At 35.7% G+C, this 26,227-nt stretch overlaps 2 protein-coding genes and 1 long non-coding RNA gene across 6 annotated transcripts in view; 1 reads left to right on the top strand and 2 right to left on the bottom strand.

Annotated features, from left to right (window-relative positions):
- Window positions 1–26,227, top strand: part of LOC123874714 (hemicentin-2) — a 329,775-nt gene that overhangs the window by 59,039 nt on the left and 244,509 nt on the right. The window lies entirely within an intron of this gene.
- Window positions 6,300–7,348, bottom strand: LOC123874716. 2 transcript variants are annotated; one of them, XR_006797990.1, is made up of 3 exons: window positions 7,188–7,348; window positions 7,057–7,109; window positions 6,300–6,955 (listed from the first exon to the last, which is right to left on the bottom strand). It is a non-coding gene; the product is annotated as an uncharacterized LOC123874716 (long non-coding RNA). The 2 variants fall into 2 exon arrangements; XR_006797991.1 differs by having other exon boundaries at window positions 7,057–7,348.
- LOC123874715 lies at window positions 9,121–14,834 on the bottom strand. 3 transcript variants are annotated; one of them, XM_045920197.1, is made up of 3 exons: window positions 14,543–14,834; window positions 12,462–12,709; window positions 9,121–10,376 (listed from the first exon to the last, which is right to left on the bottom strand). In XM_045920197.1, the coding sequence occupies exons 1-3, from the start codon at window positions 14,610–14,612 to the stop codon at window positions 10,368–10,370; spliced, it is 327 nt and encodes a 108-aa protein (XP_045776153.1). In that variant the 5' UTR covers window positions 14,613–14,834; the 3' UTR covers window positions 9,121–10,367. The 3 variants fall into 3 exon arrangements, 1 of the variants encoding a protein (XP_045776153.1); XR_006797989.1 differs by lacking the exons at window positions 9,121–10,376; window positions 12,462–12,709 and adding an exon at window positions 13,786–14,441 and having other exon boundaries at window positions 14,543–14,595; window positions 14,674–14,834; XR_006797988.1 differs by lacking the exons at window positions 9,121–10,376; window positions 12,462–12,709 and adding an exon at window positions 13,786–14,441.

Raw genomic sequence — 26,227 nt, 5'->3', positions numbered from 1 at the left:
TATACCGCCTCTCACTATTCCTGTGTATTATTGTAGAGCTTAACTGGGTTTTTTCAAAACACTGAATTATTGGAATTTTAATATCATAGTCCAGCAATGGCTTTTCATTCTAATCTAGTAACTCAGTAATAATACCAGAAAATGCAGAAACCAACATTGATACAAGAATTAGGTTAATTGTAAAAGCCACGGAGTCTGATGACAAAATAATTGGTAAATTCGACCGCACCGGCCTTTTGTATTTGTTTTGGTTATGCTCCTTTGTTCTCAATCACGTTGGTACTGCGCTTTGAAGAATTAAATCGATTTACGCACCGAAACCGATATAACTATTCACTACCCATCGTTTCCCATGATAAACAAACATACAAATACATTTGTACTTCCATCACACCACAAATGAACAACGGATTGACGTGATTTTTTTGATGTAGTTAAAGATTTGCTTGAACATAGCTAAAGATCTGGAGAGTGATATAGGCTACTCTTTATCCCGGGAAATCAAAGAATCCTCACGAGATATTTAAAAACTTAAATCCACGCGGACGAAGTCTCGGGCATCAGCTAGTTTCTTTCAAATAAAATCATTCAGGAATACTTTCCCAGGGACTGTGAATTTGCTCTAACCTGGCTGAGTCGACTACGTGCGTATTTCAAATTTTTCCTTGTATTGTAACTTGTATTATTTACGGTAGGCAGGTATAAGTGTGATGGCTTCTGAAGCTATTAATTTTACGTTAAACAAGAATTTCTGCAACAACTGTAACTTTATAAAGAAACAGTAAAATCATTTACTATGTCAACAAATTAACGCAATTTTATCTTTAGATGCGCGTAGGTACTGGAGAAAAATCGTTATTTATAAGAATTTATTCACTTACAAAAAAAATAGCGTTGGTGCTAAAAAATTCAAGTCCCCAAGGCTGAATACGAAAATACACCAACTGAAGACCGGTCTATTTCAGCACAAAAAGAAACATTTGATTACAGACTATTTAAATTGGTACAGGAAGACGAATAAAACTTTAATATTGGCCCTTATTATCAACGTTATAAGGCTTTGATAAAGTTTTAATGCGTCTGCATGGAACAGCTCATTAATATTCGAGAGTCGAAACGGTGTTGGCTCATTCGTGCTATTTTTGTTCGAAAAGGTTCTAATAGAGGGTCTATGGTAATTGATGTGTACCCAGCTTAATTCATAATAGAACATTAATGAACAGCGTAGGACGTACCAGTGCAAAGTGTTTTAAATTAAAATATTATGCAAAACTCTGGAGTTATTAATGGAGATTTAATATGCTGCGGAAATTATTTTTCTTCTGCATAATTTCTTTATCATAGTAGTAAATTTATTAAAGCTTCACTCACATTATATTTGTAATTAGCGGTTTATTTTGCTGGAAAACATCAAAAATAAAAGGGGTTTACTATGTTATGGAAATCTTACAATTGAGTTGGTTGAGACGCCGGATTCTTATAAGTATGTTTAAAATAGGAATCTCCCTCAATAGTTTAACAGGGCTCTCTACTCCATACAATCGTAGTCCAAATTTCATTTGAATATCAAGCAACCAAAGTCCATGAAATTTTGCAGACATATTCTAGAAACTAATATCTGTGCCTAACTAACTTTGAAACCAAATATTTTAACGGAAATCTGGAAAACCACAGGCATAGACATTAGATCCTGGAACGTTTCTACAAAATTCCATTGAGTATGATTGGTTAGTATTCAAATGATAGACGAACTACTTTTGTATGGAGCGAGTGACGGAGAGACCCCTCTTAAACACTAAAATATCAAAACATTAACATTATTCCGCGGATAAAACTTTTTTGGCTATTGAAATGTCGGCCCGTAACCCGAATTAAATAACTTTTGTTCAGTTTATTTACAGACTAACATACTGCTAGTCTCTACATCAATACCTGCAGCCTACCTTTTTTATGCTGCCGTACTTTTTTGTGGGTTCCGAACTGACCTCAATAAAATAATGGAAGAACTATTCGATAAAGCATTTTTAGGATTTTGTTTGTTATTTTCCCACGTGTAGTGGGATTTTAGTTTATTTTCCGGCTTGCAAAAGTAAAATATAGGCATTTAAAATATGAGATTTTTGTTATGAATTGAAATATTGGGATGGTTACCTAATAATCTTAGTGAGCGCAACACTATTAGGCAGTCCAATTTGAACACAGGCGCATATTATGACTGCGCATTGTAGGTATCAAAACAGATTTCAGCCGAGTTTATGTATTTAATCCTTAGTTGACCTGCGAAAACCACCATGTTGCAACTCCAGATTAGACTACTTGTTTTGCAATCACTACTGTTCCTAATTATTTTGAATCTCAGATTTTGTAGCAGCCAGTCGTTTGAAAACATCTCATTACTTTTTGTTTTATGAAAATTTTCACACATTTTTTCACACATTTTCCTAACGCAAGGATCAGTTTAATTTCAGCCAGTCTCAGGAGACTATCATGGTGTCTGAAAAATGCTGTTTATAATTTTAAGAAGATCACCGTAACACACGATAGACAACGAAACTATAATGCCGCAATTATACCTGCAAAATCTCTTAAAAACTATTAAAAGTCAGTTTTATATAAAACAGGTGATATAATGTTTATAAATAATTCCATCTCAGCTCAGGTCACGTCAGTGATGCGCCTAGACTTTTACAATATGGCGCATAATCTATTGCATTCCCCGTTCTCGGTGCTCATCCTATGGAAAAATGGGAGATTCGAGCGTTGAAAACTTGTACCGCGAATAATAATGTCATCGAATCTCAGCGCGATATTGCATGAGAAGATTGTTGCGACTTGCGATATATGAGATCAGTTGAGATCGCTGCATTTCTACAAGCAATTGCCTATAGAGTGTAGACGATCATTCTTTCCAAGAGTCACAATATTTGAATTTTATGTTTGAGATATTTGCTTTTAACCCCCGACCCAAAAAGGGTCTTATAAAATTGACGTGTGTATCTGTGTATCTGTCTGTGGCATCGTAGCTCCTAAACTAATAAGTAAACCGATTTTAATTTAGTTTTTTTTTGTTTGAAAGGTGGCTTGATCGAGAGTGTTCTTAGCTATAATTCAAGAAAATCGGTTCAGTGGTTCAGCCGTTTGAAAGTTATCAGCTCTTTTCTAGTTACTGTAACTTTCACTTGTCGGGGGTGTTATAATTTTTAATTTACACTTGTTTATGATTTTTTTATGAGAATCTAGATACACGATAGTATGCCAGCCAAGTTTTATTTTAAATATACAGGAGTAAACGACCGATTTTTATCCTACAATAGTGACTGAGAAGCTCTGATGTATGAGACTGAATGCATGCTAGACTACGATAACACGTGTATAAATACATGTGTATGTAATATGTATGTATGTATATAGGTGTATCTCTCATATCTTTTCCTTTTGAAATCGGATCAAGTCGGGCAAAGTTGGTAATACTTATTATACTTAGGTATTATTTTCAATTTTTATAAGCCCCCTTTTACTACGTCAAAGTACCTAATAAATGTAATGTGCTCATTGGTATTATAGTACATTGTGATATAAATTACATTATTGCAAACGAGTTGACGTTTGCAAGTCCGAGCCGTAGGCGTACTTATGAGGGAGGGTAAAAATAAACTTAATTCATACGTAAGGCTGAAACTAAGCTTGCTTGCTTAAACTTGAAACGAGGTACACGGCTGTGCATCTCGTTAAAATTTCGTTTACTTTTTTACATTATTTTACAAACTTTATTTCTAATACTTATTAGGTACTAGGATAATTCTGACGTAAACGAGGGAGGGAAATTAATATTAAAGTATTCAAGTGCCTACTTTTCCAACTAATTTATTCGAGTCATGAGATTAAAAAATAAAACACCGCTCGCTATACGCGTTGCATTTTAAAATGCTTAACGAGAAAAATTTAATTGCAAAGTATTATTCTATTAGCTGAGGTGGACATGGTGGTTAAATCAATTTGGGGGCTTGAGGTCGCAAATGTAATTTTATATGACCTGTGTGTATCATGCATTATGTTGGCGTAACTTTAACATATTTTAAGTATATCTACTAGTGAAGGCTAAAATAAGTTATAGTGCGACCAGACTAACAAAGGGAAAACGTTTTCGAATGTTGTGATCTCTTAGCTAGAAACATAATACATATTTACGTAGTTCGGACGAATTACAAAAATTTGCAGACTGCAAACGATTTTATAATTAGTTTACAAGAAACTTTTGACTAAGTATATTAAAATAGATAAAGACGCGCGCGCGTACGTACGCACACACAGATTAGTAATATGAATACTAACCCACCCAAAACAATAAAGACCTCACGTGGTTTTTAGAGCAAACAAAAACGTTAGGTACTTTTTAATTCAGGTTTCATCTCCAAAATGCCAAAGTTTGCTTTTTCCATCTCGGTAAAGAAAAACAATAGAAGGACATTTTTCACTCCTTCCAGTTGGCAATTTGAAAGCAACAGCGGGACTAGACTTGGTTTGGCCCAAAACGTAACATTAGAGCGTTTGTAAAATGCAAGACTTGCTTGAACAGTTTATATTGTTACTATATTTGATTCCAATCAAATAACAATTGTACAAATCACTGTTGTTCATTGATATAGAATCGTCTGTTGTTACAATAATTCTGAAACGCTATAAATACCTAATCCTATGGAATTAATCGTGAGTCTATATCGTAATTACATTGAAATTCCAACAGGCAAATTCAGAGCCATAAAATCTATCAAGATCTAGCTGTTTTGTTTAGTGCCAAGGTATATTTCCTTACATTTCCTTAATTTTATACTTTTCCCGCTAAATCTGTGAACTATACACTGATAGAAGCGTGCGCATTCCGGAATTAATTCCGCACGAGATTTTAATTGATTTTAAAACGCACCGCAACTCGCCGCATCGCTGTGTGCGCTCTTTCAGTCAGGACGGGAAGAAGCGCTTGAGTTTCCAAAGGACCAGTGGAATTTCGAATTCGAATTTCGAATTTGAAATTTGAATATCCATACTTCCATACTAATATTATAAACGTGAAAGTGTGTCTGTCTGTCTGTCTGCTATCTTTTCACGGCCCAACAGTTTAACCGATTCTGACGAAATTTGGTACTGAGTTAGCTTATATCCCTGGACGGACATAGGCTACTTTTTATCCCAGAAAATCAAAGAGTTCCCACGGGATTCCTAAAGACCCATCCACTAAAATCAATTTGTATGAGGTACCGAGGTAGCTTGCGTTCATGTTATTGACATATACCACTTTTTATCCTGGAAAACCAAACAGTTCCCACGGGATCTTCAAAAACCTACATCCACACGGACCAAGTCGCGGGCTTCCTCTTGTTTTGAATAATTTGAATACTGTGCCGGCAATACGTGATATAGTCGATAGTATGATTGATTTCTCTTTTAACTTGCACCATCACGCAAGTAACAAATAACACGTCTGCGTGTCACTGCGACGTTTCCAATTTACCAGCCTTTGTGCATGTGTCGGTGGGTTGCATATGCAAGTGACTTGTGTTTTATATTACTGGTATAAATAATATATTATTACTGCAATAAATTTATTGTTTGGATTACATAGTTTTATAAAAATATTAATATGTACTTATATTTTAAATTTTCTTTTTAAACCCCGACCCAAAAAGAGGGGTGTTATAAGTTTGACGTGTGTATCTGTGTATCTGTCTGTGGCATACTAGCTCCTGAACGAATTAACCGATTTTAATTTAGTTTTTTTTGTTTGAAAGGTGGCTTGATCGAGAGTGTTCTTAGCTATAATCGAAAAAAATCGGTTCAGCCGTTTGAAAGTTATCAGCTCTTTTCTAGTTTTCTTATAGAGGTTTTTGTGTCGGGGGTTTTTGAAATTTTGAGTTATTTTTAACCTGTCATTTGTTTTTCGTGATATACATACATATACATATTACATACCTAGATTGATTGGAAAACTCATCATATTTTAATGCTTAGAATATCTTTATATGTACGTACTTATATTTCATCAAAGAATATTATTGAGCTAGAGATTGCCCGCGGCTTCACTCGGCGAAAATATAAGTAATCTTTATTCCTTATCCTGTGGGAATTTCGGAAAATCCAGCCCCATTCCTTGTCTACAATTAGAGCCGCTTGTAACATATCCAGGTCCTAGGTCTTTCAGGAACTCTAGGTGCGTTGCTAGGACCTAGACACGCTAACAGAATCAGCTCTGTACAGCCAGGGATTTATGTGGAAAAAGATAATTATTAAATTGAAACCTCGAGTACCTTAGAAATAGTTATTTAATTCTTCTGTTGTTGGTTATAGATTTACATTTAAAGTTAACTCGACTAGTTACAGAGACATGAGAGATGCTTTATACTATCTCAAGGTGCTGTCCGCATTCAACGCACCTCACTATGATCTTAGGTTACTCGTCTTAATGATAAGTTACGATTTTAGGAACGTATATGTCACAATCTAGTGTAAACCATCAATTAATATAAACGTAAACCAAAATACAAAAATAGTTGAATTAGCTTCACAAAAAAAAAAGTTAATATGTTGGAGAGAATCCACCTTAATATCCTGAAGATTTAGGGAAACACCTGTTCCGAAAATTCAAGCTTCGCTCCGGACGCGCGGCTCATGCAGACTGTGGCCGTGTGTCATACGGACGAGCAGGGTAAAAGATGCAAGAGATTCCTATGGATTACTGGCGGTCCACGCTTCCTCAATCCAAACGTGAAGCGAGCAAAACGCGTGTTAACTCTCAAATTTCAGCGTTATTTTATAACCCAATCATGGTTTTTAAAATTATAAGGTTGTTAGGGGACCATGATGATGATTTTCTTATCAAATTGTTTAAATTTCAATTAAATTCCAAAAAATTCTTAATCACAACAACATAACAACACGCACGTTTCACCCATGTCGCCACCTAAAAAGAAAAAATGAAATTGCAAATTGGCGACACGCTTATTTCGGGTAGGGGAGCCTTACATCTTTCTAATTAATTTTTGAGAGAAATGATTCACTTACCAAATCGTGATGGCCGACACCCACCCGCCGCGTGGTAGAACTTTATCCTAAAACTGTAACAAGGAATCATAAATTCACAACACCATCGAAAAGTGGACGAATTGATCTCGCACGAATAAACTCACACATACCATTTTTAGCAAAACTCCCAGCCTAAACTATCGTTATCCTTTTTAAAATTTGTAACTACGACATCTTCCTGCAAGGCGAATCGAAAAGCGAAAAACAAGCTGTCACACCAAATTCTTTTTCTTTTTCTTTTTTTTTTTTTTCTGGCCCCAGATTCCTGACCACCTGTCAGTTTTAAAAATAACTCCCTAACTCATGTGAAATTTTTACAAATGTATTTTATAGATCCTTTTATAAGGAAAAGGCAAATATTTACACAACCGTAAATTAATAATTAGTAATAATAAATAAATTCTTTTATGATGTCTGTTACAAGCAATCACACCAAGATGCCGAACTAGTTCCACCCGCCACGCACAGATGTCGCTAGTCGTAAGGAGATCAGTGATTTAAAGTTATATGTTTTCTTTTAATATTTATATACACTAAATACCACACGTTACAATACCCCCTCCCCCGGAAAAAGGTTCAACGAAGGGGAACCGCTCGCTGCCCTCAGCGATCACGATGAAGCACTGAAATTAAAAGAAATTCAAAAAAAACAAAATATATAACCACTGATTCCTAAACAAACAGAAGACTACAATAACTATTTCTATTTATCTTACCTATTCTATTTCTGGGAGTTTTGAAATGTTTTAGGCTAATGTTACTATACTAGTTTTATAACTATGGAATTTAACTATACAACTACAAATTCTGCTATTTATAGGACGACCAGAAGTTGCTTGGACCTTGGCATCATTCACTGTAAACGGCGTACGTAATAATACAGCAATGCATCTAGGCCTACGGTCTTTGCAGCTTGATCTTACAATAAACTAAAACAGTATAACTGTTATGATACAGGAGACAGAGTCTCCGGATACTTTTTCGGTATATACAAGAACCGACTATCCTCAGTGTGTGGATACCTTCTTAGCATCAATACGACCTAAACAAAACACTGGGATAAAATAGTCTCTGTGCAAAGCACAGCAAAGGACAAATTGATTTCCTAATTGTCTGGAACAAGGTCCTAGCGTCAATATGAGCTAACAAGACATAGGAATACTATAATCTCTGTGCAACAAAATGCACAGCAAAAGAGAAATACGAAAATCACTAACCTTCGAGTATATGATTCGTATTTCAGAAGAAATATATACACCATGGTTGAAAGGTTTGTTGATTGTCTCAGATCAATCATGAGTCATCGATCCGCCTCCATCTCACCCCTATCACTCTTGCATTATACTATAACATACATCACGCATTCTATTTATCACTCTCACTCTTTCCTTGCATTATGCTACTTCATTCATCACGCATTTATACTTGGTAGTAACTTATTCCAAATTAAGTTTACCACTTCCTTCCACTTTAGTATGTGAGCACTTATAATGTTCACACACGGGTTGGGATTGAACATGTCTGAGTTACAATTTATACCTTTAAATCCTTTATATGCCAGGAACCTATTTTTGTACCATCTAGTCTTTCTAATTCATACACCAGTGGAGATAAAACTCTTGTAACCCTACATTTCTCATACTTCGGAGCTAATTTTGACATTTTGAATTTTTCAGCGTCACTCTGAGTATAAGTAGACTTCCATACAAGATCTCCAACTGAAAACTTGGCGTTCCTTCGCCTAAGGTTATAATGAGATGCATTTTTAGCATGTGCTTGATGTAATTTTTCACGTACCTTATCAAAAATCTCTTCCAAACTTTTAAATTCCCCTGCATACTCCTCGCGTGGCATACCCACTCTATATTCTTTATCTGTATCCCGATAGAAGTTTCCATTTATGACAGGTTCGCGACCGTGGACCAAGAAAAATGGTGAAAACCCTGTGGATTCGTTTATTGCACTATTTATAGCGAATTGAATCTTATTCAGGTTTTGATCCCATGAACGATGGTTGTCCTCCACATAAGACGTGACAGCCGTCATAATGGTTTTATTATAACGTTCTACCAAATTTACCTGGGGGGTGTATTTCGGAGTATAATGAAGTTTTGGTATATTGTAGCGCGCAATGACATTTTTGAATTCTGAACCTGTCATTTGGCTGCCATTGTCAAGGATTATGGTTTCTGGCGTCCCATGTACCAAAACGACATCATTTTCGAAATGTTTAGCCACCAAGGCTGAAGTTGCACGACGTAAGGGAAAAAGAAGTGTATATTTCGAAAAGCAACACGTAATTACCAAAAGGAAGGTGTAACCGGATCGGGATCGTGGCAACGGACCAACCAAATCCACTGACACTACCTGAAACGGTCGCGAACAAACCTTCGGTTTACCCATTAAACCGGGCGTTGCCTGTGTAGAGTGTTTATACGCTTTACATACATCACATGCATTCACAAATTCTAACACATCCTTATACATTCCTGGCCAAAAATACCTAAGACATAAGCGTCTATGTGTTTTGAAAATACCTAAATGACCTGCTGTAGCCTCGCTATGATTTTCTCGAATGATTTTAGATCTCATTCCCTTAGGAACTACCTCTTTCCAATCAAATTCACTAGTGAGATTATATTTACTTTTACTAAATCGATAAAGAGTATTATCTTTAATCATGAAATTTGGAAAGTTTGTCGGATGAGATCTACAACCATTTAAAATTCTATCGTACCATTCATCTCTCATACTCATTGTAGGCGTGGATGGAGCCGTATGGATGGCCTCTACCTTCATAAGACGTGATAAGGCATCAGGGACCACATTATCGGTGCCTTTTCGATGTTCGATTTCAAAATTGAACTGAGACAGGCGACAACCCCACCGAGCTAACCTACCTGAAGGGTTTTCTAAATTCAAGAACCACTTCAGTGATGAATGATCTGTTACGATTTTGAATGTTCGTGAACCTAGATATGCTTGAAATTTTTCTACTGAAAATATTACGGCTAACGCCTCACGCTCAGTAGCGCTATAATTCCTTTCACTTTTATTCAAGGACCTACTTACGTATGCAATCGGATGTTCATGACCATCGATATTCTGAGACAGCATACCTCCTAAACCGTACGACGATGCGTCGCAATGCACGATGAAAGGCTTTTCAAAGTCTGGAACGGCTAGGACAGGAGCAGAGACTAACGCATTTTTCAGCACCGTGAAGGCTTCCTCTGCGGCGTCGGTCCACTGGAACTTCGGCGCGTTTTTTCCTTTGCTGGTAAGCTTGTTCAGCGGAGCTGCAATAGTTGAAAAGTTACGAATAAATCTCCTGTACCAAGAGCAAGTACCTAAAAATACCTTTACATCACGAGCATTTGTCGGAGTAGGGAAGTTTAAGATTGCTGCTATTTTCTCTGGGTCTGTCCGTAAACCATATTCGTCAACGACATATCCTAAGTATTTGATCGACTCTCTGAAGAATTTACATTTGTCAAAAGACACTGTTAAATTAGCCGATTTCAATTTGTCCAAAACTCGGTTCAGTAATAGCAAGTGAGTTGAAAAATCCGACGAGCAAATAACTATATCGTCGATATAACAAAATACATAACCATTTTCAATGTCACTGCAAAAATTTTGGTTAATTAACATGTCCATAAGTCGTTGTTGACGAGCAGGGGCGTTGCATAAACCAAAAGGCATAACCTTGAACTTGAATAACCCGCGACCTGGGACGGTGAAGCTAGTTTTTTCCTGAGAGCTATTTGACAGAGGGATCTGCCAAAACGAAGAGGATAAATCTATGGTTGATAAGAACTTTGCTTCTTTCAAGCTGTCCAAGATCTGAGGGATGTAAGGAATTGCATAAGAGTCACCCTTAGTAATAGCATTTAGCTTCCTGCAATCTAGACAAAACCTCCAGTCACCATTTGCTTTCTTTCCCAAAATAGCTGGATTATTCCATGGACTTTCACTGGTAGTGACGACATCTAGCGCAAGCATTCTGTCTAATTCAGCTTGTAAAGCTGACTTTTTGTCCGGGGACATAGGATATTGTTTCACCCGAACCGGCGCAGAGTTTCATGTGTCAATCACATGCTCTATCAACGATGTCCTACCTAGACCCTTTTTGTCAAATGAAATATCATTGTATTTATCTATTATGGCTTTGGCTATTTCTTTTTGATCAAAGTTCAAGTTATTGAATGGTTGAATGGAATGTACGTTTTTCGTCGTTATTGTGTTGCAAAAGCTTTCAGGTGAACGTATATAGTCTATATTTTCAAATATTTCTGGGGCTACATTAAACGCCTTCCAGAAATCGCATCCTAGTATTAAATCTGAAGTTACTGCAGGCACAACATAAAATTTAATAGCACAAGTTTTACTATTGAAAGTCACAGGTATATACATATGTCCTAATGACTCTAACTGGATTCCATTTGCAACAGTGCAAGAATTATCAATAAAATTGTTAAAGTTATAACCCAATTTGATAAAATATGTATGAGAGTTGTTACCAAGAATAGATATACATGCGCCAGAATCTAGCAAACCATAAACTTTTATATCTCCTATATTACATTCCAAATATGGCCTAATATCATCTTTTTGTGGGGAAAATCGAACTGTAAAAATCGAATCATAATTTTTGAATTTTGACATTTTTTTACTTAAAGTGTTACAGTTCGAGTTATTTAGTTTTTTGGATCAGTTTTCTTATTTTTATTACAATTTGGGCAAGTTAACTTTGTAAAACCTGGAGTTTTACAAGTAAAGCAATGAACCTTCCGTTTAACAAACTGTTTAGAAACATTGTTTGATGGACAATGACAACAGTTATTCGATGGATTTGGATTTTTATGGTTATTGTTCTTATTACCATTTTCCCTACATAAATATTGTTTATTTGGAGGTTGCTGATCATGAACCTTATTTTGTTGAATTTTTGGTTCTGATATACTAGGCTTTTTGCCCCTACTATCCACAAAAGCCACTGTTTTATTCTTGGGCTTATAAGAAAACTCAGGAGTTATAATATTTGTTGGTTTTCCAGGCTCTGAGAATAATGTAGCACGCTGGCTAGCAGCTTCTATCTTTTTGCAACTCTCTTTTAACTGTGAAATTGAATCAATTTGAACTAGTGCTAACTGTTGAGAGAAATTTGGGCGTATGTTATGTAGTAAAATCTCTAGTTTAGCTGCTTCTGACAGTTGTGTCCTTAAGCGAGCAAACAGACAAGCCATAACAGAGAAATAAATATGAGTAGGCTCTTCTACCCCCTGTGTTCTGGCACGAATTTCACCCAGTAGACGATAGTCATAATCGACCGGATCAAATTCCTCCAATATTAGATTTTTAAGATCAGACCACGTACATACCTGATGTTTTAATCCTCGGAACCAAATGAGAGCTTGATCACTAAATAACTGTGCTGCAGACCTGAACAGTTTGGCATCCGAAACCCCGTAGCAACCCTGTAACTCTTCTATCCGTTCAATGAATGAGCGAGGATCCGTGGTGCCGTTGAACTTAACGTTCCATTTGGCTACATTCTTGTCACTGGAACACTCGAAGAGCGAAGATTCATGAACTATTGCTGCAGAAGATGAAGTTGAAGCAGGAGTTTCTGAAACGTTAATGGTTGGAGTTTCAATTTTTTCAAGTAATGAATCAAGCCTACTTTTAAGTTCTATCTTTTTTGTTAACACCGCTGATTCCTCAGTTGAAATCCTATTCAATCGATGGTAAAGGTGGTAGGCTAGGGCTTCTGCTCTAGCTAGCGATACCTTCTCTTTATACACATCCCATTTATCTAACAAAGCTACTAGTTCATCTAATTTTTCACCTATAATTTGAAATTCAGAATCCGCTTTAAAAGGTGTTTCTATTATGGCCTCAGAAGGACATTCTAAAATAAGCTTGCGCATCTGTCTTCTGAGGGCATCGACAGTATTTCCAGGAGTATCCGCACGTATGGACACTTCATAGACTAATTCATCCTTTCTAAGGGAGTGAAATTGTATAGCTCTGGACTTTTCCATGTTAAGTAATTGATGGTATACACAATTACAATATAAAACTTAAGTTAATTATATAACAATTAAGTTAACAATTAGACAAACAGTTATTAACTTAAACTGATAAGAAATATTTGTAACACTGAAAAGAAAGCATTAATTACAATATTATCCTTAAATTTCACTTAAATTGATGGTTTACCTACAATATTTTCAAACTACTATGTGTCATATGACAACCCTGGGTGTATTGAACTGATTTCATAAAAACTAAGTTAATTTTTGAACAAATATAAACAAATAATAGTATTTAAATTAAATTACAGGACGAACACTGTAGCCTGTGTGAAACAAAAGTTTTAAAACCCAAAAAGCGCCACTGTAGCACTCGGGAGAAAAAATATAGTGTATAATTTAAATATGAAAATTTTTGAAGTTGTTGAGTGCCACTATAACATTCAGGAGAAAAATAAAGTATAATTTATACCCGTTGAATGCCACTGTAGCACTCAGGGGAAAACAAAATATAGTTAATACCCGTTGGAGCGCCACTGTAACATATCCAGGTCCTAGGTCTTTCAGGAACTCTAGGTGCGTTGCTAGGACCTAGACACGCTAACAGAATCAGCTCTGTACAGCCAGGGATTTATGTGGAAAAAGATAATTATTAAATTGAAACCTCGAGTACCTTAGAAATAGTTATTTAATTCTTCTGTTGTTGGTTATAGATTTACATTTAAAGTTAACTCGACTAGTTACAGAGACATGAGAGATGCTTTATACTATCTCAAGGTGCTGTCCGCATTCAACGCACCTCACTATGATCTTAGGTTACTCGTCTTAATGATAAGTTACGATTTTAGGAACGTATATGTCACAATCTAGTGTAAACCATCAATTAATATAAACGTAAACCAAAATACAAAAATAGTTGAATTAGCTTCACAAAAAAAAAAGTTAATATGTTGGAGAGAATCCACCTTAATATCCTGAAGATTTAGGGAAACACCTGTTCCGAAAATTCAAGCTTCGCTCCGGACGCGCGGCTCATGCAGACTGTGGCCGTGTGTCATACGGACGAGCAGGGTAAAAGATGCAAGAGATTCCTATGGATTACTGGCGGTCCACGCTTCCTCAATCCAAACGTGAAGCGAGCAAAACGCGTGTTAACTCTCAAATTTCAGCGTTATTTTATAACCCAATCATGGTTTTTAAAATTATAAGGTTGTTAGGGGACCATGATGATGATTTTCTTATCAAATTGTTTAAATTTCAATTAAATTCCAAAAAATTCTTAATCACAACAACATAACAACACGCACGTTTCACCCATGTCGCCACCTAAAAAGAAAAAATGAAATTGCAAATTGGCGACACGCTTATTTCGGGTAGGGGAGCCTTACATCTTTCTAATTAATTTTTGAGAGAAATGATTCACTTACCAAATCGTGATGGCCGACACCCACCCGCCGCGTGGTAGAACTTTATCCTAAAACTGTAACAAGGAATCATAAATTCACAACACCATCGAAAAGTGGACGAATTGATCTCGCACGAATAAACTCACACATACCATTTTTAGCAAAACTCCCAGCCTAAACTATCGTTATCCTTTTTAAAATTTGTAACTACGACATCTTCCTGCAAGGCGAATCGAAAAGCGAAAAACAAGCTGTCACACCAAATTCTTTTTCTTTTTCTTTTTTTTTTTTTTCTGGCCCCAGATTCCTGACCACCTGTCAGTTTTAAAAATAACTCCCTAACTCATGTGAAATTTTTACAAATGTATTTTATAGATCCTTTTATAAGGAAAAGGCAAATATTTACACAACCGTAAATTAATAATTAGTAATAATAAATAAATTCTTTTATGATGTCTGTTACAAGCAATCACACCAAGATGCCGAACTAGTTCCACCCGCCACGCACAGATGTCGCTAGTCGTAAGGAGATCAGTGATTTAAAGTTATATGTTTTCTTTTAATATTTATATACACTAAATACCACACGTTACAAAAGCAAAATTTCGGCTTTCTGGGCCAATAGTTTGAGCTGGACGTTGAAGACTGTCAGTGAGTGAGCCAGGATTTTTATTAATGTAGTGAGGATAGTAATTTTCTGCATGTCTTGCAAAGTCTGCTTGATATTCATACATATTTACCTATCTTAATTGTTCTGGTCCCCTACCTACTTGTCCTTTTAGCCTGTCTCAACTTAGTTTCTAACATTAGAAGAAAATAAATTTTATTTTTTTAAGGACCTGTTATCCCGTCTTGTGGAGTATACCGGTGATCGGAGGTCTGGCAGTTATCTTGGTCAGCACATTAGTCTGGGCATTCAACGAGGTAACACAGCCAGCGTTTCGGGGCAACCTGCTTCGTTACAGTGATTTGGATGAGTGGGTGTCATACGCACAACAGACAGAAACGTTTAAGTGCGGAAACCAGCCCAGAGAGAGAAGAAGAGTTGGTGCCATTTTTTGTATTGTAATTTATATCAATCAATCAATCATTTATTTGCTCTAAATGTAGGTTAATAATGGTATTACAATTATTCATCTAGTATCACCACATTTGCCATGCAATGGCGGGCAAATATTTTATATAGATGCCTAATACAAAATACAACTATATTTAAGTATTTATAGTATTTGTGAATATCGTGAGAGAAATGAATACATAATTTTACTTAATTTCAAAATACTTTTACTTTCAATAAAATTATGATCGTTTCGACGTTGTATTTTTTTTTGCGTTTTACTTATTTTGAAATATATACCTATGTATTTATTTCAATATAAAACCTCAGAAAAATGTTGATCACGTCCATCCGAATGCTCGGCGTACCAATTTCCTTGATTACTGAATAAGCTGGGACTAAAAAAACACCTGAGTAATGGCGGGTGGAATTCCTTTCAGCGGAATTTTTGCTTACGTTCTTAATCCCCTTAAAATGTCTGATATTATCTGAAGTCAGCAAATAATTTCCAGGATTTTTTTCACCTGTAGGTTTAATAAAATATCTAACGTAATTGATTTTTTTTTAATACTTTCTAACCTCCTTCTTATTTTAATAAAAGTAAGTAGTGAAGATCCGCTGAGATAAAAATAAAAGCAAAAAATATGGATGCAATGAGATTGGAGAAGATTTTTATGTATTAATTTTAAAAAAATTGCAATTTTAAATAGTTTTTCACCTCTCTAGCTCAAATAGGGTACGTTTGCTGCCCAAAACCAGTGAGCAAAAGTCGTTTTTGCTCACCCAGTGAGAAAAAGTGGTTTTGAATTTAGAACGCTTTGGATTGACATTTCTTCAATTCGTCGTCTCAAGAAACGTTCGGGAAATGTTGTATACAGTATATATTGCATAGTTGCATACCGCATACATTTTATTTCGACAGATTATTTTAACTCTCTATTTTATTATTTAAAATATTTACTTTTTGTTAAATGTTTTTTAGACTATAATTCTGTAACACAACATGAAACAAAAGAAAATTAAAATTAATTAATTAATGTATTTTATTTTATGATTGGCACACCTCCGAATAAAAAGGAACAAGTGTAAATTAAAAAATAACACCCCCGACAAATAAAGGTTACAGAACTAGAAAAGAGCTGATAACTTTCAAACGGCTGAACCGATTTTCTTGGATTATAGCTAAGAACACTCTCGATCAAGCCACCTTTCAAACAAAAAAAAAAAAACTAAATTAAAATCGGTTCATTAGTTTAGGAGCTACGATGCCACAGACAGATACACAGATACACTGTTACACAGATACACACGTCAAACTTATAACACCCTTCTTTTTGGGTCGGGGGTTAATAAAAAACGCGATTGTATCAAATATTGCATGCCGTGAGGCTAAAGGCTGCACTTATTTCAAGTTTAGGTTAAGAACAATGTATATTATAACCCAAAGTAATAAATTGATTGATTGAAGATTTTCTTGTTTTTCTTTCACGTATTTAGATTATAATGGGGCTGACATGTACCTACTTAGCTGTAAAAAGCCCTACTTGAATAAAGAAAGAAAACATTCAAACTTTATTCTTCCTTTAAGACTTTCAACTTCACTAGGTTATTTAATTTGGCAGGGGATAATCGTATAAGTAACAGTTCGTTGGTTTGAACCGAATTGAAATAGAGGAATCGATTTGAAGTAGTTACACCTCGACACAAAGTTCGACGGTCAGTGACGATTTCGCAGTCTATTTACCAAAATCGATAGCCTGCCTGAGGATCGTGAATCCATCCATAGTAATCCATACAAACATTATAAATGTGAATACGGCCACGGGGATGACCAAAAACTTACCAAAAACACTTGGAACATAATGATTAGGAAACCTTTGTTTTTCCCTCACCTTCTTTGAATAGCCTCGCATTAGGTCCTTAACATTACGACCTAGCCATTCTATAAAACTATCAAACCCCAGATCCCTAACCGGTAAATATTTGAACAACCAATTCCATTAGGCGTTATCCCAATCAAGTACGGTGGGCAACCACTTCAGTCCGTATTGTTGTGAAGGAGCTACTTAAACTAAGATGGCTGTACTTAGTTTGTAGGCCACTATTCAAGTAGGTATAAAAGTTTAATACAGCCTGTACTTTAGGTAAATCAATGTTATCCAGAGTATTAGTCATGAAATTGAAAGGATTTTCTCAAAATATTTATTTTATAATATCAAGAATTAGTCTTATGGTTCTGGATTTAGCAACCCATTATTATAGTTCTTAACTGGTATTTTGACTATATTACTATATATGACATTATATATGCGAAATGTGTCTGTCTCTCTGTCTGCGAGCTTTTTACGGCCCAACAGTTTAACCGATTTTGATGAAATTTGGTACAGATTAAGCTTACGTCCGTCCCGTGGAAAGACAAAGGCAGGGGAAGACATTTTATCTCAGAAAATCAAAGAGTTCCCACGGGAATCTTGAAGGCCCATCCGTTTAACCGACTTATATGAAAAGTAGTTGGCGTCCCACAAATTGACATAGACAGCTTTTTATCCCGGAAAATTAAAGAGTTCCCACGGGATATTTTAAAAAAGACGAAGTCACGGGCAGCATCTAGTATAATATATAAAAAGAAATGTCTTGACTTACGGACTGACTCATCAACGCCCAGCCCAAATTTTTGGACCTAGAAAGCTGAAATTTTGCACACAGGTTTTATAATGTATAGACAAGAAATCGGATAAGATTTTTGAAATGTTAATGGGGGTGAAGGTGCAGAAAATATTAATTAAACCTAGTAGCCTAATGATCCAACCCTATCCTTAAATATTTTAAACCTAACTTTCTAAAATGATCCAACTAAAAGCTCGTTCACACAGGCTGCGTAAGCGTAGACGTAGCGCGTACCATTGCGTTGTAATGAATGGAACTCTTAGAATAAAAACCCAGATGGAACTGTATGAAACATGGCACACCGCTTGCGTAAAGTGCGGACGTATGCGTAACCCGTTGTGTTAGGGGTTTACGCGCGTTACTACGCACGTGTGACGTGTACGCAATTGGTGTGAATTGGCCTTAAGAGTCAAACTCAAAACTTGTTAATGGGAGGTTAGCGCTACACCTTGAAGTCTCTCACAAAGTTGTCTACAAGTTGTATCGCACCCCGAAACATTGAAATGAAACCACTTTGATACAAAGTTAAGGAGCAAACGGAAACTCCCTTTACACTTTTAATTTCTTTAGTTATTGTAATTTTGTACTGTGGCCAGTTTCCCTGCATCGCCAATTAGGACAAGGATTCCATGCAGAAAAATTTAATGAGACAGTGTGTCTAGTGTCAGTGAATTTTCTAGACTCAAGTGCTTAGAGTCTAGAAAAGTAATAGAATGTTCACATTTTATTGTTTAGAAAAAAATTGAAATCAGTAACGTAAATTACCTATTGTAATTTATTTGTAAAAAAATTGGAATAAAAATGAACTAGTAGGGAAACAAGAAACATCCGCACCATTTACCCGTCTCTCTCTGATATATTCTATTTTTAAAATAAATAAAATATAAGAACAGTAAAGTTGAAATTCCACTATCATCATCATGATACTACTGAGCTCGGGTCTCCTTCCAAAACCACCAATTACAGACATAACTATTTACTTACTTACGTACCACTATACCCCGTCATCTTGAAATTGTGACAAACAAGTGTAAATTAAAAATTTATAATACCCCCGACAAGTTAAGGTTACAGTAAATAGAAAAGAGCTGATAACTTTCAAACGGCTGAACCGATTTTCTTGGATTATAGCTAAGAACACTCTCGATCAAGTCAGCTTTCAAACAAAAAAAAAAACTAAATTAAAACCGGTTCATTAGTTTAGGAGCTACGATGCCACAGACAGATACACAGATACACACGTCAAACTTATAACACCCTTCTTTTTGGGTCGGGGGTTAAAAATAGTATTAGAAACATTCCGTTTCCGAAAATAACCGTGAACATTTTCAGCAACTAAGACGGAACTCCACGTTATGCGTAATTGACCAGTTATAGAGTCAAAAGTCATATTAAGGGCCATTGTATAAGATGTCGATTAACAATCATAACGTTCAATTTTATACTCTTGTATAGTAATTGCATTAAATTTTACTATATCGCCCTATTACGTACTCAATAAGGACTAAAAGTTCGAGAGCCATTTCCAACTCCCATAGCAATTGGCATTAGCAATTGACATTGGCAAGTGGCACATTACCACTACAGCTGCAGTTAGGGTCATTGCGATTGAATTTAAACTTTATAGCTAAGAACAAAGGGCAATTGAAATGTAAATGGGCTGCAATTGCGATAATAGCACGGGAAATAGGCGTTGATGTTAAATATGGCTTTTATTCTAGTAATTTAGCAAAAACATACATATAATGATGGATGGATTTAGGATACAAATCGCTAAGATGTGGAATGATTTTCCGGCGTCCGTGTTTCCTGCCACGTATAACATAAGTAAATACCTTCAAAACTTAGACTTAGACCTCATATCGCCGTCAAGAGCAATGAAAAAAAGAAAGTGTCATGTTGAATTATATCAATACTGATTTGATTATGTATATTTAATAATGTTATAACTATGATTTTATTACTAGACTATTTATTAGTCTACATGATGCTCGCGTCCGCGTGGATGTGGATTTGTGTTTTTTTAAATCCCGTTTTTTCTCTTTGTTTTTCCGGGATAAAAAAGTGTTTATATTACTCGCCAGATCTTTAACTATATCCATACGAAATATTGGTAAAATGCTTGAAAAATGGCATACAATCCCGCAAAAACGGTTTGTTCCCCAAAATAAAATGAAGTCTATTATTTCTCTCTCTGGGTCTTTCTTTATCTTTAATAAAATTATATCCATGAAAAAATCATGCCGATCAGTTGTTCCGCTGCAACGTGATTGAAGGATAAACCAACCAACAAAGAAACAAACACACTTTTGCATTCATAATATTATGGGTAGTGACGAATTCAACCAACGTAACACTCTTCAAATTCATGAAAACGTACCTATAACGTGGAAATTTTAACAGCTTCCCCGAAAGTCCTCCTTTTGTGCTTGCTACTTTTAATTTTCACGCTTTCACAAAATAATTTATTCAAGGTACTTACCCAATAATCTCATTAATAATCTTCTTCTTTACATATTTAGCAGTTGCCATCCTGTTTCAGTCAGACTTTGTTACACGCTTTAGTGAAGAAAACGATGTTTTAATTTAGACCTTAACTCAATTAAGCTGCTAATTAATTACTAGATGATACATACCACTTCGCGTGGATTTAGGTTTTTAAAAATCCCGTAGGACCTCTTTGATTTTCCGGGTCAAAACAGCCTATGTCCGTCCCCAGGATTCAACCTGTCACTGCACTAAATTTTGTCAAAATCGGTTAAACGGATGGGCCGTGAAAAGCTAGCAAATAGACAGACACTTTCGCATTTATGCTGGTATTATTAGTAGGGATGATAAACAGATTGAAAACATTGCCCCATAACCATCAGTTTGTCTAATGCCATTATTTTGTCTAAACATAGGAATAAGTGCAATAATTACAGTGATTAAAATCAAATAACATACAGAATTTCAATTATTTTCAACCAAAACATTGTTAGAATTAGTTCCGTAATACTGGTCGTATTTGTTACAATTGCATTTAAAACTAACAACAGGCTTAATAATTACGCTACGTTTTACCAAATGATTCAAATTCAATCCTGAATTAGATTTCAATTTCGTATCATATTTTAGATTGGAATTAATTTAAATTCAGGTTGTTTTGCATGTCTTGTTTGCGTTTGGCCTAAAACTGAAAAGGTTGAATAAATATAACCGTCATCTCATACGCAGATAAGATGTTATTATTTAATACATATTGAAATATTGGGTACATGCATTACTTTGCAGAATCACATGTTTTTTAGGAACCACAAGCTTAATTCACAATAATCTACCAAAATATACAAAGCAAGGTACAATGTATAAGTACGCAATTTATGCACCCCGCACTCCGCGTGCTAAAGAATTAGCAAAAGCAAGCATTACACACCACCAACACACAAGCACAACACCACATTGCAAAGACTCTTTCATCAACGATTCTTTGCAAATCTGGATGGAGTCTACATCTCCAGACGATGCTCCGGTGTTAGAATTAAACGTATGTTTAAAGTGTTCTAGAAGATTTGTGTGGCGATTTCTATCAATATGATTTCGTATGGGCATAAAGTATTAAAAGCGTAGTCAGCGATTTTAACGAGATTTCAGCTCTCGTCATTAAAGTAGTCAGATCAGTGCAATTATCACGTGGCATGTTTATTTTAACCTCACAAACATTGTTAATAATTATATGCGTGATAAATACAAATAAGAACGAATGCTGTGCATTCACTAGCGCTGATTAAATAGTGTCCACAATGTAAATGAGCTGTAACGAGTTCTCCGCTATTAACCGCACTTTTCTGAATTAACAGTTAAAGTTTAATGTTTCGTGCTACTGCAGTTTTTGAAGCGACTGTCCAGTTAAGTTTATGGTCTTTTGCCCCTGAACAATCTTCAGGTATATCACCCTTGATAATGCAATGTATGTAGTATGTCCTACATATTATGTACATGTAAAAATATTATAGAAATCGAATAGAAAAGGTTCTTATTTTCATGGAGAAACGACACGATCGTCACTTTGCGATGTGGAGTTTTTCCTGAGGGGGCTTCGGTGTCGGAGTGAAACGTTCCTTGATTTCTAGAAGATTTCTGTGGTGTGTACATTGCTTGCTTTTCCTGCTTCTTTAGTAGTGAGAGGGCGAGTGGTGAATGATTATAGCGAATGTCTGTGGTTCCTTCCCCACATACCTTGCTAGATGTAGGTATCAACCTAGCATCGCCTAATCAAAATGAGCCTTAATTGCAGTTAATAGAAATACAAATCTGAACATCTAGTTCGTTACACAGTAGACTTTCGATTCACAAGTCAAACAAGGTGCAGATGATTAGATTATTCAGGACAATTAGGAACTCCGTGTGCGATAGTTAAGCTGTTATTTGCTGTGCAATTTCTAACATAATTTCCCAGTGACGTCAGACCGAGTTAGTAGAGGATAGAGTCGAATGTTGAGCTATAAACTTTGCCGTAGTCAACAGGAGCAGGAGCAAGAACAATTAAATTTGTAGTTTTCGTGCAATTAAATTAACCTGAGGGTTAACTATGTGCGAGTAGATTTAAGTCTCAAAACGTACATTTTATCCCGGAAAATCAAAGAGTTCCCACGGGATTTTAAAAAACCTAAGTCCACGCTGACGAAGTCGCGGGCATCATCTAGTATAATATACTAAGTGGCATAAGATGGGTCTGCCCGCGAAATTCAAAATTTAATTTGGTTTTTCGCAATTTGTAAACTAAGACTTATGGCACTTAAATTACGCCAATGGCAGTATCATCCTCACATGTTTATATAAAAATCTTTACTTGTAAGGGTACTTTACATCTTTACTTGTTTAAGAAATTAGCTATAGTATCGACTAATTTGTGAGTAACTCATGTCAAAATCATTATTAACCCCCGACCCAAAAAGAGGGGTGTTATAAGTTTGACGTGTGTATCTGTGTATCTGTGTATCTGTGTGTCTGTGTATCTGTGTATCTGTGTATCTGTGTATCTGTGTATCTGTCTGTGGCATCGTAGCGCCTAAACGAATGTACCGATTTTAATTTAGTTTTTTTTGTTTGAAAGGTGCCTTGATCGAGAGTGTTCTTAGCTATAATCTAAAAAAATTGGTTCAGCCGTTTAAGAGTTATCAGCTCTTTTCTAGTTTTCTTGTGATAAAGAAGGTTAGATAACCGTTAGGTTCATAATATTATGTCAATAGACAAATGTCAAGCTGTCAAGATGGACGTTGCCTAAATACATAATTATTTATTTGAAAATGATGTTTTGGAAAACTCAAATACTTTGGATCGTCGGGGGTGTTATAAATTTTTAATTTACACTTGTTTTGACTAATTTCTTAAACTGAACGCTTTCAAGTAAAGATTTTTATGTAATCTAATCTAATAAAGTTATTGACATAGCTCAGTGGATGGCAAAGCTGAAGTGGCAATGGCCTATAGTATAGTTCGAAAGCCGATGGACGTTGGGGTTCCAAGGTGCTGGAATGGCGATTTTGCACCAAAAAGCGCAGTGTTGGAAGACCCCTACCAGGTGGACGGACAACATCAGGTGAGTTGCAGGGAGCCATTGGATTCAGGCGGCGCAAGACCGTGGCGTGTGGAAGTCCCTACAACAGACCTGCAGTGGACCTCTATGAACAATTGAAAAGAGCAACCGCCGAGTTTCTTGCTGGTTCTTCTCGGTGGGAACGGCATTCCAAACCAGTGGTAAATTATTTGACGATTCAAAAGCACTTGTAAAAGTTTATTTGAATAAAAATCTATTCTATTCTGTCTATTCTATTCTATTCTATTCTATCGGTTGTTGTTGATGATGATGATGATGATGAGGTTGATAATCACAGCGTTATTCTACTATAGTCCTTTGTTTTCCTACGCCATAAGCTCCAACGTACAATTATCATAATTGCACATCACAGTTTTATTTGCCGACACAAATAAAGCATCATTAAATACGTCGCCCGAACGTCATTAATCAAATTTTCCGCATATGGTTTACTTATTAATGATTGTAATTTTATTCAGTCAAATAATGATGCACGAAAATGTTTTCCATTCCGCTTGTGTTTGTATTCGGTTTGTTAATGCAATTTAGTTAACTCGTTAATAAAGGGGTAAATTAATTAACAGTAACCTGTTCTTGTAATCATGTATTATAGGTATTTGAAATTTTGAAATTTATTTATTAATCACTCAATAACTACACAATTTTTTTTATAAAAACAATATTAATAATTAAATATCAGCGAAATATGTGCAAACGAAAACAAAACAATATAAACGATAGAAGTGCATTAGTAAAACCTTGCGTCGTCACAATTATGAAAAGATACCATCGGAGGGCGAATATTATTTTTCGGGGTGGATAGGACATAATATTACGTACCTATGCGAGCATACATCCTAGGATGGTTGTTTTGGGATGGATAAACTGAATAAGTTGAATGTTATCTATAATCTTCGGTGAAAGAAAGCCCTGTTATGAGGAAAACTAATTATGTTATGTGAATATTTCATATGGAAAGTTTAATTTTAATGTGAACATTTATAATGCTTTACAAATTTTAACTTTCATAACTTCACATTTCCCATAATGTTTTTGACGTCGGATTTGCAGTTGACAGTATGCTCGGTTAATTGGTTTGTGTGAGCTAGGTAATTTTGGAGCTAATTTTCCCGGGTTATACAATTGTGAATCAGACTGTAATATACCTATAAGTAACGTTGTTTTTTCTACACATAATATGCATTTGCATATCTTGTATTTTGGTGCATTACACCAAAATCATTATCTTAAATCATTAAATTATTATCTTGTATTTGGTGGTGGTTAAGGCTTACATTTGAAATAAACAGCGTTTTGAGCGTTTGTCATTACCACATTTAAAATGTTGATATGGCTAAATAAGACTAATATCGCTAAATATACTCTAGCTTGCCTTTTCTATGTACTAAATGTGAGATTCTTATCATAACTAGATACTTTCTCAAGAAATATGCTAAATTATACTGAAAACCACATTGCAATCCACTCAGAAAAGAAGTAAGTTGTATGTAGCAAGCTATCGAAATATGAATAACAAATACAGAGAGAATTGCGGATTGTTGCTTTATATTTTTTACAGAAAAAAAAGCTCCTATCATTTTATGTTTTCACAACGTCTAGCTTAAAAAATCCTGGATCCCGAGCATAAGTCCCGGTTTCCATCTGAGCGGAGCGGAGTGATGTGGTCAGTGAACCAATCAGATTTTTAACCCCCGACCCAAAAAGAGGGGTGTTATAAGTTCGACGTGTGTATCTGTGTATCTGTCTGTGGCATCGTAGCTACTAAACTAATGAACCGATTTTAATTTAGTTTTTTTATTTGAAAGGTAGCTTGATCGAGAGAGCTCTTAGCTATAATCCAAGAAAATCGGTTCAACCGTTTGAAAGTTATCAGCTCTTTTCTAGTTACCGTAACCTTCACTTGTCGGGGGTGTTATAAATTTTTAATATACACTTGTTAAAAGATGAAGTGATAACTTTTTTACCGGACCTAATTGTGACACATCTTGTTCGTTACTTATGCTGTATAACTCGGCCAAATTAAGTTTGCGCCTCGCTCTCCCCCCCGCTCTCTCTTCTTTCGTCGTCTTGTTGCATCAGTACGGTTCGTATACCGTACCTAAGGTACGATTAGGTAAAGTACGATTGTCACGATTGACGCTTGTCGATTACGACGCGAGGTGCAAACTTAGCTTGACCGAGTAGTAGGTAATCAGGTACTTTGTTGATGAATAAACCGCGAAAAAGTCACAAGAAAGCGTTGTCACACTGATTGTGCTTGGACTGCTGGATTCAAACTTAAACTTGAATAGGTATTATACGTATAAAACTGAGCTTCTTGCCGTCTTAGCTTATTCATATTATTCCAGAGCCTTCTTAATATTCTGAAAGGCAAACAGATATG

The sequence above is a fragment of the Maniola jurtina genome, chromosome 19, assembly GCF_905333055.1.
Source record: "Maniola jurtina chromosome 19, ilManJurt1.1, whole genome shotgun sequence".
Classification (NCBI taxonomy): domain Eukaryota; kingdom Metazoa; phylum Arthropoda; class Insecta; order Lepidoptera; family Nymphalidae; genus Maniola; species Maniola jurtina.
Note: the sequence above shows the minus strand (reverse complement) of the source record. Positions and strands in the feature narration are given on the sequence as shown.

Excerpts from the sequence above, each read along its gene's own strand:
- LOC123874715 (XM_045920197.1), bottom strand. The coding sequence starts at position 14,612 with ATGATTCCTTGTTACAGTTTTAGGATAAAGTTCTACCACGCGGCGGGT. Across the intron at positions 12,710-14,542 it reads GTGTCGGCCATCACGATTTG|AAACTCCTGCTTCAACTTCA; the intron begins GTAAGTGAATCA and ends TTAACGTTTCAG.